The sequence below is a fragment of the Orbicella faveolata genome, unplaced genomic scaffold (genome assembly GCF_042242905.1).
Source record: "Orbicella faveolata isolate gen_17 unplaced genomic scaffold, um_ofav_v1 contig_24, whole genome shotgun sequence".
NCBI classification, from domain to species: domain Eukaryota; kingdom Metazoa; phylum Cnidaria; class Anthozoa; order Scleractinia; family Merulinidae; genus Orbicella; species Orbicella faveolata.
Genome location: NW_028301552.1, coordinates 11,432,772 through 11,444,726, shown reverse-complemented (window position 1 = coordinate 11,444,726; position 11,955 = coordinate 11,432,772). Strand labels below are relative to the sequence as shown.

The following is an 11,955-nucleotide window of genomic DNA, read 5'->3' as shown; positions in this document are numbered from 1 at the left end:
AATTAAAACTTCAGCACGTTGGCAGAGCCGCCATTACTTTTCTATATGACAACGCTGACCGAAATAAGGCGCAGAAACGCTTCTCATCCGCGAGCCTAATCCCTCGCTGAGAAACTGAACAAAGATGGCGGGCCTATATTACACGCGAAGGGATATGTTATGGTGCAACGTTTCCTTACATCCTTGAATTGTTAATGTCTTCATGATAGGAAGAAAGAATTAAGGATAGTTCCAGTGATTTTTAGAGCTTTTCTCTTGGACGTAAGCCTATGCTGAATAAGAATTTAAAACATGTCGGAGGCGAGCGAACCCAAGGAAAAGCAAGCCAGATTGGTACGACACGAGGAAAGCGATCAGGTTTGTGCTTGATGAATGTTTGTTGTACTTTGCAGCAATTAATTGATTAGATCCTTTCACCTTCCTATTCGGGGCTTAGTGAAGTATGTCAAAATGTTTTAAGTATTTTAGGCTGTGTTCTTATACTACATTGTACATGTACGTTGGTACCAAACATGTGAATGTACATGTAAGCTTAACTCGGTTAGTCCCCAGTCAAATATTGGGCTAGACACCTAGGCATGGACACACTCTAGCGACAGATGCAGACCTGCATACATTGGGGGAGGGGCGGGGTTGAGGAAGGGTGAAGTAAGGAGGTGGGGTCTTGGAGTAAACAAATAGAGGTCTGGAGTGGATTAGTCAGGCCCACAACAGCTCTCACTTTTTCAAAGAAGAGTTACGGGCTAGCAATCCCCAAGCTTCTTGCCAAAGGGGTTTTATAGGTGCACATGCTATTACACGAACGATAGTTTTGGCAAATCTGTTCAAAAATATTTTTTAGTGTTTCTTTGTGTTGTACTAGAGGAAATACTATCATTAATTCCTCCTTGGAATAAGAATTCAAGAAAATTGGCCTGACTAGTCACCAAGCACTGGAATTAATTTTTAACCTGGCTAGTCTCGGGCGATCTTGTACCCAAGGTCTTTCTTTTTCCTGTCCCTGGTTGCAGGACCTTTAGGGAATAAGGTTATTTTCCTTCCTCTGCTACTGAACTCAAAAGTTATTCACGGGATGCTGTAGCTTTAGACATAAGTAGCCTGCACTCAACTTTGTGCAAGAGCCCACATATTTTAAACATTTTACTACTACCATGACTCAAGAGTGTCGTAACTAGAGCTCACTGAAAGTATTTGACTAACTGAAAGTACTTGGCTGTGCAGGAAAATTTGTCACACCAGCTCAAGCAACTAAAAACTGTGCTGTCAAGAATCTTAGCAGAAGCCCAGAAAAATGCTGAAGAATCAATTGAAGACTTTGTTGCAGACAAAGTGCAGAAAATGGGAGCAATGATAGGTCATTACTTCAGTACATTTCAAGCACTGAATGTCACGTCAAGAAAAGGTGTGGATGAAGCAGTTGCAAAGATGTATCATTCTCAAGAAATCCAGGATGCAGCTGAGGAACTCTGTGAGGCTGAAGATGAATGGGACTCTTTCCTAAAAGAAACAGATGCCAAGATTCATTTATTCAAGATGAATCCTTCATGCAGTGACAAGGTAGAAGATCTTGTTGTGGGCTCACATGGCCCGTGTGAGCTCAAAGTCACTGATGTTTGCTCAGAGAGGTTGGTAGGGAGGATACAGAAATGTTTTTCAAATTTTGATATATAATTATTGGAATAAACTATTCATAGTAAGTTACCATTTTTGGAACTTGTCAAGTATGGAATTTTTATAGCATCCTGAGTCGAAGAATATTTTTGGCTGTTAAAGAATGCAGATTAATAAAGCATAGCCATTGTCTAAACCAATCAGAGTTAAGTAATTTTTCATTGCATGAGATTACTGTAAATAATTACCACTACCCTTCAGGCCTTGTGGGCAGCACGGCCACCTATGGTTGCTGTGCTGGAATCCAGAGGGAGGAGTTCTGTTTCAAGCCCTACCAGGTATATAAATGCTGGGAGATAACCCCACAATGGTCTAGCATCCCATCCAAGCAGGCTTTAAAAAAACACTTGAATTCTAGCTTGCCCTTTGGACAAGCAATTCTAGAGGTAAGAATTTTTCTTGCCCTGGACAAGTCTTAGTATCCCTTTTTTTTATTTAGTTGGCAGACGACTTGCCTGACCCCTTGCCCATCAGTCAAGTGAGAATGAAAAGCTACTTACCCAGCAGGAAAATTTACTTGTCCCAGATGACTGGACAGCACTTTTTTCTAGTCCTGCCCAGGGAAAATAGAATATATTCCTTGTCTCCCTGATGGGCCACTAGGTTTAAATATAGACATAACCTTAACTCAGAGAAATGGAAAATGGAAAAAAAAAAAAAAAAAAAAATTATCAACTCTTTGTTTCTTGTCAATAAATTTGTCCATTTCTTGTTGTTAGAGAATTCTCCATTCAAGACTTGTTAACTTCATCATCCACAATTCTGATACTTTTGCGTCACTTTGCTTGACTACCATGACGTGACCATGTGGCCCAGGTTCAGTCACGCAAGGCAGAATTTGAGGCTCTGAATGGAAAAGTCATAGTAGTAAGCTTTGGAAATGTGGTGAGCAGATTTTAAGTGTATTTTACTAAGTTGTAAGTCTTATAACTCCCTAGTCCTAGAATTTTTACCAACAGTCGCTGAATTTTGTTGAAAATCCTTGGAATGAATACTTGAGACTACAGTGGGAGTTTATAGCCAACATTATGTCTCCTACTCCAGATATAGTACTATGCTCTGCCAAAATAGGCCATATGTGTATTCCCAGTATTGGACTGGAACTAGCTTGCAACTGAGGCTAATGCGGGAAGTCTTCAAATGCAAATGACATTAATCTCTTTTTAATGTTATTCCCTGCATGAACCTCCATTGCAAGCTAGTTCCAGTCCTATACCAGGAATGTGAATATGGTCTAGCTATGATTCCAGTGTAATCCAACAGACCCTGCTAAATGTTCCAAGAATTTTCTCTGAATTTCTTTCCCAAGACAGAGACATAGACATAGTCTTGTTTTCTTAAAATTGATTGAGCCCATGATGAACACTTTGTATTATCATACTAAGCTGAAAAAAACATTCTTGTTTATTTCTGATATATTAGGAAGGAGCACAAAAATGGCTTCAAGACACCAACTGTGAATTCAGGATGTTTGTTGACCCTGGACGCCAGCTGTACAATGCACTTGGCTTAAGACGATCTGTAGCAAAAGTGTGGAGTATCTCTTCCCTTGTGTACTACGCAGAGCAGAAGCGTGCTGGCCGGAAACTTGTGGCGATGTTTGAAGAAGATGACCTGACACAGATGGGTGGAGACTTCATTTTTGACAAAGATGGGACATTAGCACTAGTTTATCGCAGCAAGGTTTCAACAGACAGGCCCTCAGTGGATGACCTCTTGAAGTGTGTCAAGGATGTTAAGACAATGAAAAATGAGAAGGTTATTTAATTAAGGAACACTGTCAGTTAAGCAGAATATTGAAGAATGCAAAGGCAACTAGAGCAGGGCAACCAATCAAGAAAATCTCTTGCCAGAGTATCAGGCCTTGCTACTGATATTCAGGCTAGAAAACCTCCCATGCAGATGTTTGTCACACAATCTTTCCTCTGCCACAAACGTTTCTGATGGAGGAAAGATGGCATGACCACCCTGAAGAACATCTGTGTAGGAGGCTAGGCAACCAACAATCATGGTTTGATTCTGTATGTAAACAGGAAATTCTGTTAAAAATGAAGGATGCAGAAAAACTCTGTGATATAACAATTTACTAAGGTAGACAAATAGCAAAGAAGTAATAAGTAATAACAAATTATAATCAAAGCAAGATGGTTAAGATTGGGGAAAATTGAGACGATCTGTGAAACATCTAGGATGAATAATCAAGATTCACCATCTTTGACAACAGCTCCTTTAAAGAAGACTATCATCACAGGCATGTACAGTTCATTCACTATAAAGAAGCAAATGATGATGGCTTTGACTGAAACACTTGATAAAGTCACTGCTTGAAGAAATGGCTTCATATATGTATTTGGGTTGATATGCCTGTAGAAACTGGTCTCTCTTTGCTCTGGTTATAGGACTGGAGATAAATAAGTTACAAATGAGAGAATGAAGCATATTTTTGGATTTTATTTTATTGAATTAATAAAGGAATTCTTTTCATACTAAGTAATCCTTGCATCAATAGTTAAAGGGACTGTGCTGCAGTAATACGCATGTGCAGCCCTGATTGACAGATAAGATTTGAAAATTAGACGGAGTTAACGAATCTTTATTGTTTTATTGGCTTGCGTTTTAAGCTACAGATAGAAGCGTGTGGAGTCATGTACATGAAAAAACAAACAAATAAACAAACAAACAAACAAAAAACCCAAAATTTAATGGCACGTGAAAGAGCATAATTTATTTGCTTCGTTTACAATACAAGAAATTCCAGTTTCATTCGTGAAAATGTCATGAAGTAAGTATTCTTTTTTTACAACTTGTAACTTCCATTTATTTTAATCAACCCTTCACGGCAGCGTTTCTTAACAGTTTTTTGAATTTGCTTCACAGGTCTACTCACAAGGCAACTTTTGTACTGAACTCAGTAACAATTTTAAACATTTGTATGTAACGTAGGTCGTGGTTACAGCGAGTGAAAAATGATAGCATTAAATTTTAATTAACGCGTCACATGACGTCCGTGTGTTGTTCCTTGACAGTTAAGATCATAGTTTAGATCATATCAGGCTTTTCAAAAGTAAGTGGGAGGGAGGAGAGAAAGGAAGGAAAGAAGAAAGAAAAGCTTCACACATAAGGCCCCCTCACAGCATGACACGCGTCTCGAAAAAGTAAACCAGTAAAATCTCATCAGGTCTTGCAAATGTGATGCCAAAGATAAACGACTTTTCAAAGCGGATAGCGTCTGATTGCTGGGCTCTTCAAAGTTTCGTGAGAGTCGTTACTAAAATTTGCGCACAAAATACCGCTCTTGTCAGTGCTGAGGTACCGCTGTTTTATAAGACCATCGCTCTTCTCCCAGTCCCCTCTCCCCACACCTTTTACAGGCCTAACACCCGGGCTATTTAGTTCACCGTTACCCTGAAATGTCCTGGATATTTTTGTCCTAGTAACAAAGCAGACCGGCTAATATACGATACGATGGAGTTCTAAGAAAATACTCAGTTCCATTAAATGACATTTAGTTGTTTGGATTCACGATGTTTCAAATCTTAGAAGATCTACATGCAACCTTGAAAAGCAGGGCTCGAGGGTATCAAAAAATCATCTCAATGAATTTGAAGTAGACCAGAAGAAAAGCAATCAGTTTAAACGTTTGATGGACTTAAGAAAGTCAGCCAGTTCCTTTTTTGCCCTTCCAGCCGGGGCCTGTTCACAGGCTAACGGGCGAAAATTCAAAACCTGAAGGATAAAAACAGCTTCTCAGATACACTGCATTGCATGGAGCTTTACGAGTTTATACAGAGACGAGATTCTTAGCAGTATGATACCCAAACCTTGGCCTGTATGTATAAAACGTCATTGTATTTTTTGCCAAAATTTCAATTTCAAAGAATTTCTTGGAATTTTCCCTTTGAGTAGTTCCGACATAATTCAGCAGATTTCTTTCCCATCTGGCTGGCTTTGCTGATATGATTTCCTTGTTCCTTCCTCCCCATTCGTGGAAATATTTTCTTTAGATTTCTGTTATTTGAAGACAGAACAAAAGTGAGGTCAATGAGCGGGGAGGGGTGTGATAAATCACATTGAGGGGTAACCCTCCCCTAATCCGGACCTCACCAGTGATACTGATTGTTTCAACTATTTATAATGATCATGGCTAGCGACTTGTCCATTATAGGCCAAACTTAAACCAACTTTAAACACTACTTCCTTTCACGCATGCGCTCTTTGAATTGGGTTTTAAGAAAGACCTAAAATATTTTTCAGGCTTCATTTGACGCGAAAAATCGTGACTATATTTTTGTGGCCAATTTTTCTACAAAGTGGACAAGGAAGCAGGGTACGTGATTGTCGGTTGTCATTCAAAAATAAATCGCTCACTATAATTTCACGGAAATAAAAACAGAATTATTGCTTTCCCTTCCTCTTCACTTTTAAACGCAGAGTAATTTAGTCATAGTTTCAACTTCCGTTTTTCTGTTGCAACTAAAAATGCTTCCAAATCTACCAGAGCTGTCTTTTTACAACAATGCGACAGAACGCCATACTGAAAATGAAATTAGGGGATTCCCCGATTTCGGAGAACAAATGCAATATTTGCATATTTGAGTTTCCAATAACAAATCTCTTGCGAAACATTAGCTTTGCTGACTGGAATCCGCTCTTTCTCTTTTGAAAATTTTTAACGACCAGAATCTTGGAAAACAACCGATCCTTTGCTCTAAAAGAGCGTTCTTTTCGTACAAAATTAAATATGACGAAACCAACACGATCACCTCGCTATGTTTTCATACTAGACGAGAAGTAGATTTTATATTAGGTAAACATAAGCACTAAAACATGAGGTGCAAACGCAAGTCATTTTCGCTTTGTCGAAATAGTTCTTTCATTTTCGCGTTGAAAAAACTCTCATCAGGTCTTGCAAGTGTTATACCAAAGATGAATGATGTTGCAAAGCGGATAGCGTCTTATGGGCTCTTCAAAGTTTGTGAGAGTCGTTCCTAAAAGTTGCGCACAAAACAATGGTCTTGCGTTGCTGCGGTACGAACGGTACGTAGCGCTGTTTTGTAAGACCACCGCTTCTCTCCCCTCCCCGTCTTCCCTTCCCCTTCCCCCTCTCCTTTTGAAGGCCTAATACTCGGGTCATTTAGTTCACCGTTACCCTGAAATGTCCAGGATATTTTTGTTTAAATCAAAAAGTCACCTTTTTACTTGCGCGTGAAAATTCAAAAACTGAACCAAAAACAGCTTCTCAGATACACTCCACGGCTTCATTAGATTTTTGTATTATTTTCCATTAGCTATCCAAAGTCTCAGTGATTTTCTTCGATTTTCCCTTTGAGTAGTTCTGATGAGACTTTGTGTCTACTTTCGCTGAATCGTTTAGCAGATTCGTTTACCAACTGTCTATTTTTTTAACATAAGATTTCCGTCTTCCTTTCCTTCTAACTCATGCAAAGATATTATTTAGATTTCTAGTATTTGAAGACAAAAAGGAAAATGAGGTCAATGAGCGTGGAGGGGTGTGACGGATCACATTGAGGGGTAACCCTCCACTAATCCGGACCTCGACTACGTTTAGGATTGCTTGAACTATTTATAATGATCATAGCTAGAGACGTGACCATTATGGGCCAAACTAAAATCAACTTTGAAAGCTACTTCCTTGTACGCATGCGCTCTTTGAATTGGAATTGAAGACAGACACACTTCTTTGTTTAACAGGAAACCAAGCTGGCTGCAAGTTACAATATATTTGTCAGGTTTCAGCTTCGTTTGACGCGAAGTCGGTGTTGAATCAGTGATAATTTTTTTGTGGCCAGTTTCTCTACATAGCGGACGAGGAAGTAGGCCGATATACATACGGATGATTGGTCATTCAAATATAAATCGCTCTCTATTATCTTATGGAAATATAGACAAAGAAGACACAACTGTTTCCTTTCCTCTTCTCTTTCAAACGCAGAGTAATTCAGTCATATTTTCAACTTATATTTTCCTATCGAAACTAAGAATGCTGCCAAATTAGCCAGAGCTATAGTTTTTGAACAATGTAACAGAAAGCTATATTGAAAATGAAATTAGGGGACTCCCCGATTTAGGAGAAGAAAGGCAATATTTGCATATTTGAGTTTCCCATAACAAGCCTCTTGCGAATTCGCAGTTTTGCCAACTGGAGTCCGCTTTTTCTTTTTGTAATTTTCAACCAGAATCTTGAAAAACAAACGACCGTTTTTTTGTACAAAATGATGACAAAACCGACATGATCAAGCTCACTATGTTTCTTTAACAGGCCGGGAATATGAGACGAGAAGTATTATTGTGTAAGCAAAAGCGCTAAAACAAAACGTCCGCCGATCACTAGTAGTTATTTTCCCTGTCCCGGTTTTAAATTTTCGTGTCCGTTAGTAGACTGGCACAGTGGTAGTGTGCTGGGCCCATAACCCAGAGGTCCGATGATCAAAACCTCGCTCTGCTAGATTTTCATTTTTTGGGAGATTCTTCGAAATATTAGCTTACAACGATGGTGACAGGTGTATGCGCCTATTCGATAGGCATGTACTACAGCAGCTTCATTCTTACAGTAACTGTGTGTATTATGTCAGTTTACAGCTGGTTATAGAATCGTTTTAGTTGTCTCACACTTGGAAAAATGTGTCAGAAAAGTGAGTCACATTTGAAAAAATGGGTCACACTTGGACAAATAGGTAACACTTGCAAAAATGGGTCGCACTCGGAAAAATGGGTTACATACAAACATACATTTGAAAAAATTGGTCACACTTAGAAAAGTGGGTCACACTTGGAAAAAGGTCACACTTGGAACAATGGGTCACACTTGGAAAAAAGGGTCACACTTATTAAAATGGGGCACATTTGGAAATGGGTCATACTTGGAAAAATGGGTCATACTTCGAAAAATAGGTAACATTTGGAAAAATGGGTCACACTTTAAAGAATGGGTGACACTTGGAAAAGAGGGTTCACATTTGCAAAAATTTGTCACCCTTGGAAAAATGGATCACACTTGTAAAAAAAGGTCGCACTTGTAGGAAAGGGTTAAACTTCGAAAAATGGGACACATTTGGAAAAAGGTGTCTCATGAAAAAATGGGTCGCACTTGGAAAAATATGTTACAATTGAAAAAAAGGTCACACTTGTAAAAATATGACATACTTGGAAAAAAGAGTCACTCCTGGAAAAATGGGTTACACTTGGAAAAATGGGTCACACCTGAGAAAAATGGGCCACACTTGTAGAAAAGGGTCACACTTGGAAAAATAAGTCACACTTGGAATAAAGGGTCACACTTTAAAAAATGAGTCACACTTGGAAAAAAGGTACACACTTTCAAAAGTGGGTCACACTTGGAAGAATAGGTCACACTTGGTAAAATGGGTCACACTTGGAACAATAAGTAACACTTGGAAAAAAGGGTCACTCTTGGAAAAACGGCTACACTTAGAAAAATGGGTCAAACTTGGAGAAATGGGTCACACTTGAAAAAACGGGTTGCATTTGGAAAAATGGGTCACACTTAGAAAAGTGGGTCACTCTTGGAAAAACGGGTCACACTTGGTAAAAAGAGTCACACTTGGAAAAAAGGTCACGCTTAGAACAATGGGTCACACAAAGACCTATTTTGATAGATTATTGTATACATGTAAGGCCTTATGCATCCCATGGCGCTACGAGGACGGATGATTGTATACATATAATGGTGACGTATCTTTTATTCATCTTGCGCACTGAAACAATGTGTAGGAGGGAGACTGTGCAGGGGATTGGTTTTGGTATTAGCGTGTGAACGTGGTTTCATTTCCCTGTCCGTTCGTGATGATCATAATGTGACAGTGGGCTCGGAAAATTTCACAGTTTGCGCGTCAAACTTGAGATGCAAAGGCGCGCTTTACAACCGAAAGTAGAGTGGCGCAATGGAAGCGCGCTGGGCCGATAACCCAGAGGTCCGAGGGTCAAAACCTCGCTCTGCAAACTTATAATTTTTTCTTTAATACGATGACTTTCTTTGAGTTGGTTTTCATTTTGAACGGTCTTATCTACGATGAACGCTTTGTAATATCCAGAATAATCAATTTAGAGGAATAATTTCAGTGTGTGGTGCATGTTCAAGGTATGGGGTGAGCATTGGACTGTAAAATTCTCGACCCCAGACCCTTAATTAATTTGACAGGGCCGGTGCTTTCTTTCTTTTTGCTTCCTTTTCTCGCCGTCCGTCATGCGCAAAAGAGAACAGGTCTGGGGTCGACAATGAGACTATAATTTTCGCTCCATTACTGAACCACTACGCATCTTTCTCTCATCTCGGTGTGTCCCCGTCTATCGTTTATCTCCGGTTCTCGCATTATCTCGTTTATTTCGTGGTTATCAGCACAGAGATCCCGGCCCGCAGAAGGCCAAACCACTATTCAGCAGAGTCAAATGCATGATTCAACACTTTACATTACATTCTTGCTCTCGTTTACGTCATAACTACGCATTAAAATGCCGTAACTGTCACAAGATGCGCCGAAGCTTAGAGTACGCCTTTATAAAGAAGACAGTTTTTTAATATCTCAATCTCAATGCCATCTATGTTTTCTTAGTGCCCTGTGCTTCAAGTATATGTTAGTAGACTTAACCTAAGCGCCAATTACATCATCAAGAAGTAATTAAATCCTTTCTTTTCTCATTCTCAGCTTGACGTGTTCCCTGTATGGCGCGACATGTTCAAAGGAGACTTTCACAGTAGAGTCATCAGTTCTCTTTAGATTGTTTCATAAACAATGGAATCAAATGGGCTGACATTACAGCTTGCACATGCGTTCAGCTGTAGAGCCATCCCTTTAAAGTGTTTTCTGTCTGAGCCTCTTAACTTGACCGCACAAACCGCTTACTTCTACTTAATAACAAAAAGAAAAACAACAACAACAAAAAAAAAACAAAAAACAAAGCAAAACAAAAAAATAAATAAAATAAAATAAAAATTAGCAGAGCGAGGTTTTGATCCTCGGACCTCTGGGTTATGGGCCCAGCACGCTTCCACTACGCCACTCTGCTGCTGTTATTGGACGATATGCGGAGTTCACATTTTGAACGGTAGCTTATTTTAAAAACAAGCCATGCATGTATTTATACACTTTCTATATATTTATATTTTACTCGGCAGTTTTTATGTGATTTTTTTTTCTCGCCTTTGAGAATGTTTGAAAGATCTAAAACGCTCCAGCAAAAAAAAATAAAACAAAACAAATGAAAACTTGTTTTATAAGAGTACCAGCCTTGCTGTTACCATTTGGTCGTGCATTGTGACTTGCAAATTGGCGGGCCAAAGGGTATTTTAGCTTGCCGACTGATTCAAACACTTACAAATAAGCTTTAACGAACTTTCTTTTCATGTCTTTTTCAATTTTTGAAAACTCATATAGCAAGATTTTTTAATTTCTAGCCAGCTTTGTTTGATGTATTGTATATTTTCATTCAACTTATAAACGCTCGCGTGATTATTCAGACTGTTTTGTTGTCATTTCTTTTTCAGTTTTTATTTTCTCAATGCCCTCCGAAGTGTTAATAATAGTAGTAAAGTTTATGTTCTTGGGCATAACTACGTTTGGGCCATAATTATCAGAGCTCATTTGAACCCTTGCCAAAGCGACTTGGCTAATGATGAGTCTGAGTCGGGCCCAAAACAAACATAACTCTATTGTTTTATTATACACTTTCCGCTGAATAGCTTCTGTATTCGTGTATCACTGATTGCATGACAACATTCAGTAAATGACTATTCTTGCTATCAATTGCCTTCATAGCTCATCCGCTATACAACACAGCATCGGATTGAATAGCTGTTGATCTTACTCCAAAGTTTACTTCTTTTTATTAATAATTGATAGTTGACAAAAACTGCAGAGGCCTATTTTTTAGAGAATAATCTGCGTTGAAGACAAAGTTTCACCCGAAGTTCTTTAACGCGAGTGTAAAGAAAGAAGAAATTTTCTAATCAGTAAAACGCGTCTCATTTCTCTGGCGTACTTGGACTTTTTGAATTTCTGGTGTTGTAGATATTTATGAGCCGAAACATTGTTCAGAAATAATCTGTTTGTATTCTCGCCAGATCACCAGCTGATGATATTTGACACAAGGGCGAATCATTTGACGTTCAGCTGAACGGCTCTGTTGGAACATTTTCCAACAGGGTTTTAAAATTGAATATTTACCTGTGCATGTACACCTGGTGCACACGAATCAACCAATCACATTCTTACTTTAAAGAAACCTTTCAAATTCAACATAACGGAC

At 38.9% G+C, this 11,955-nt stretch overlaps 1 protein-coding gene across 2 annotated transcripts; it reads left to right on the top strand.

Moving 5' to 3' along the window:
• Nucleotides 1-53: 53 nt before the first annotated feature.
• LOC110043188 (uncharacterized) lies at nucleotides 54-4,668 on the top strand. Of its 2 annotated transcripts, XM_020748624.2 has the most exons (4): nucleotides 54-357; nucleotides 1,222-1,625; nucleotides 2,391-2,556; nucleotides 3,094-4,668. In XM_020748624.2, exons 1-3 carry the CDS (start codon nucleotides 292-294, stop codon nucleotides 2,458-2,460), a joined length of 540 nt encoding a protein of 179 aa, XP_020604283.1. In that variant the 5' UTR covers nucleotides 54-291; the 3' UTR covers nucleotides 2,461-2,556; nucleotides 3,094-4,668. The 2 variants fall into 2 exon arrangements, with proteins under 2 accessions (XP_020604283.1, XP_089147670.1); XM_089291544.1 differs by lacking the exon at nucleotides 2,391-2,556.
• The last annotated feature ends 7,287 nt before the right edge of the window (nucleotides 4,669-11,955 follow it).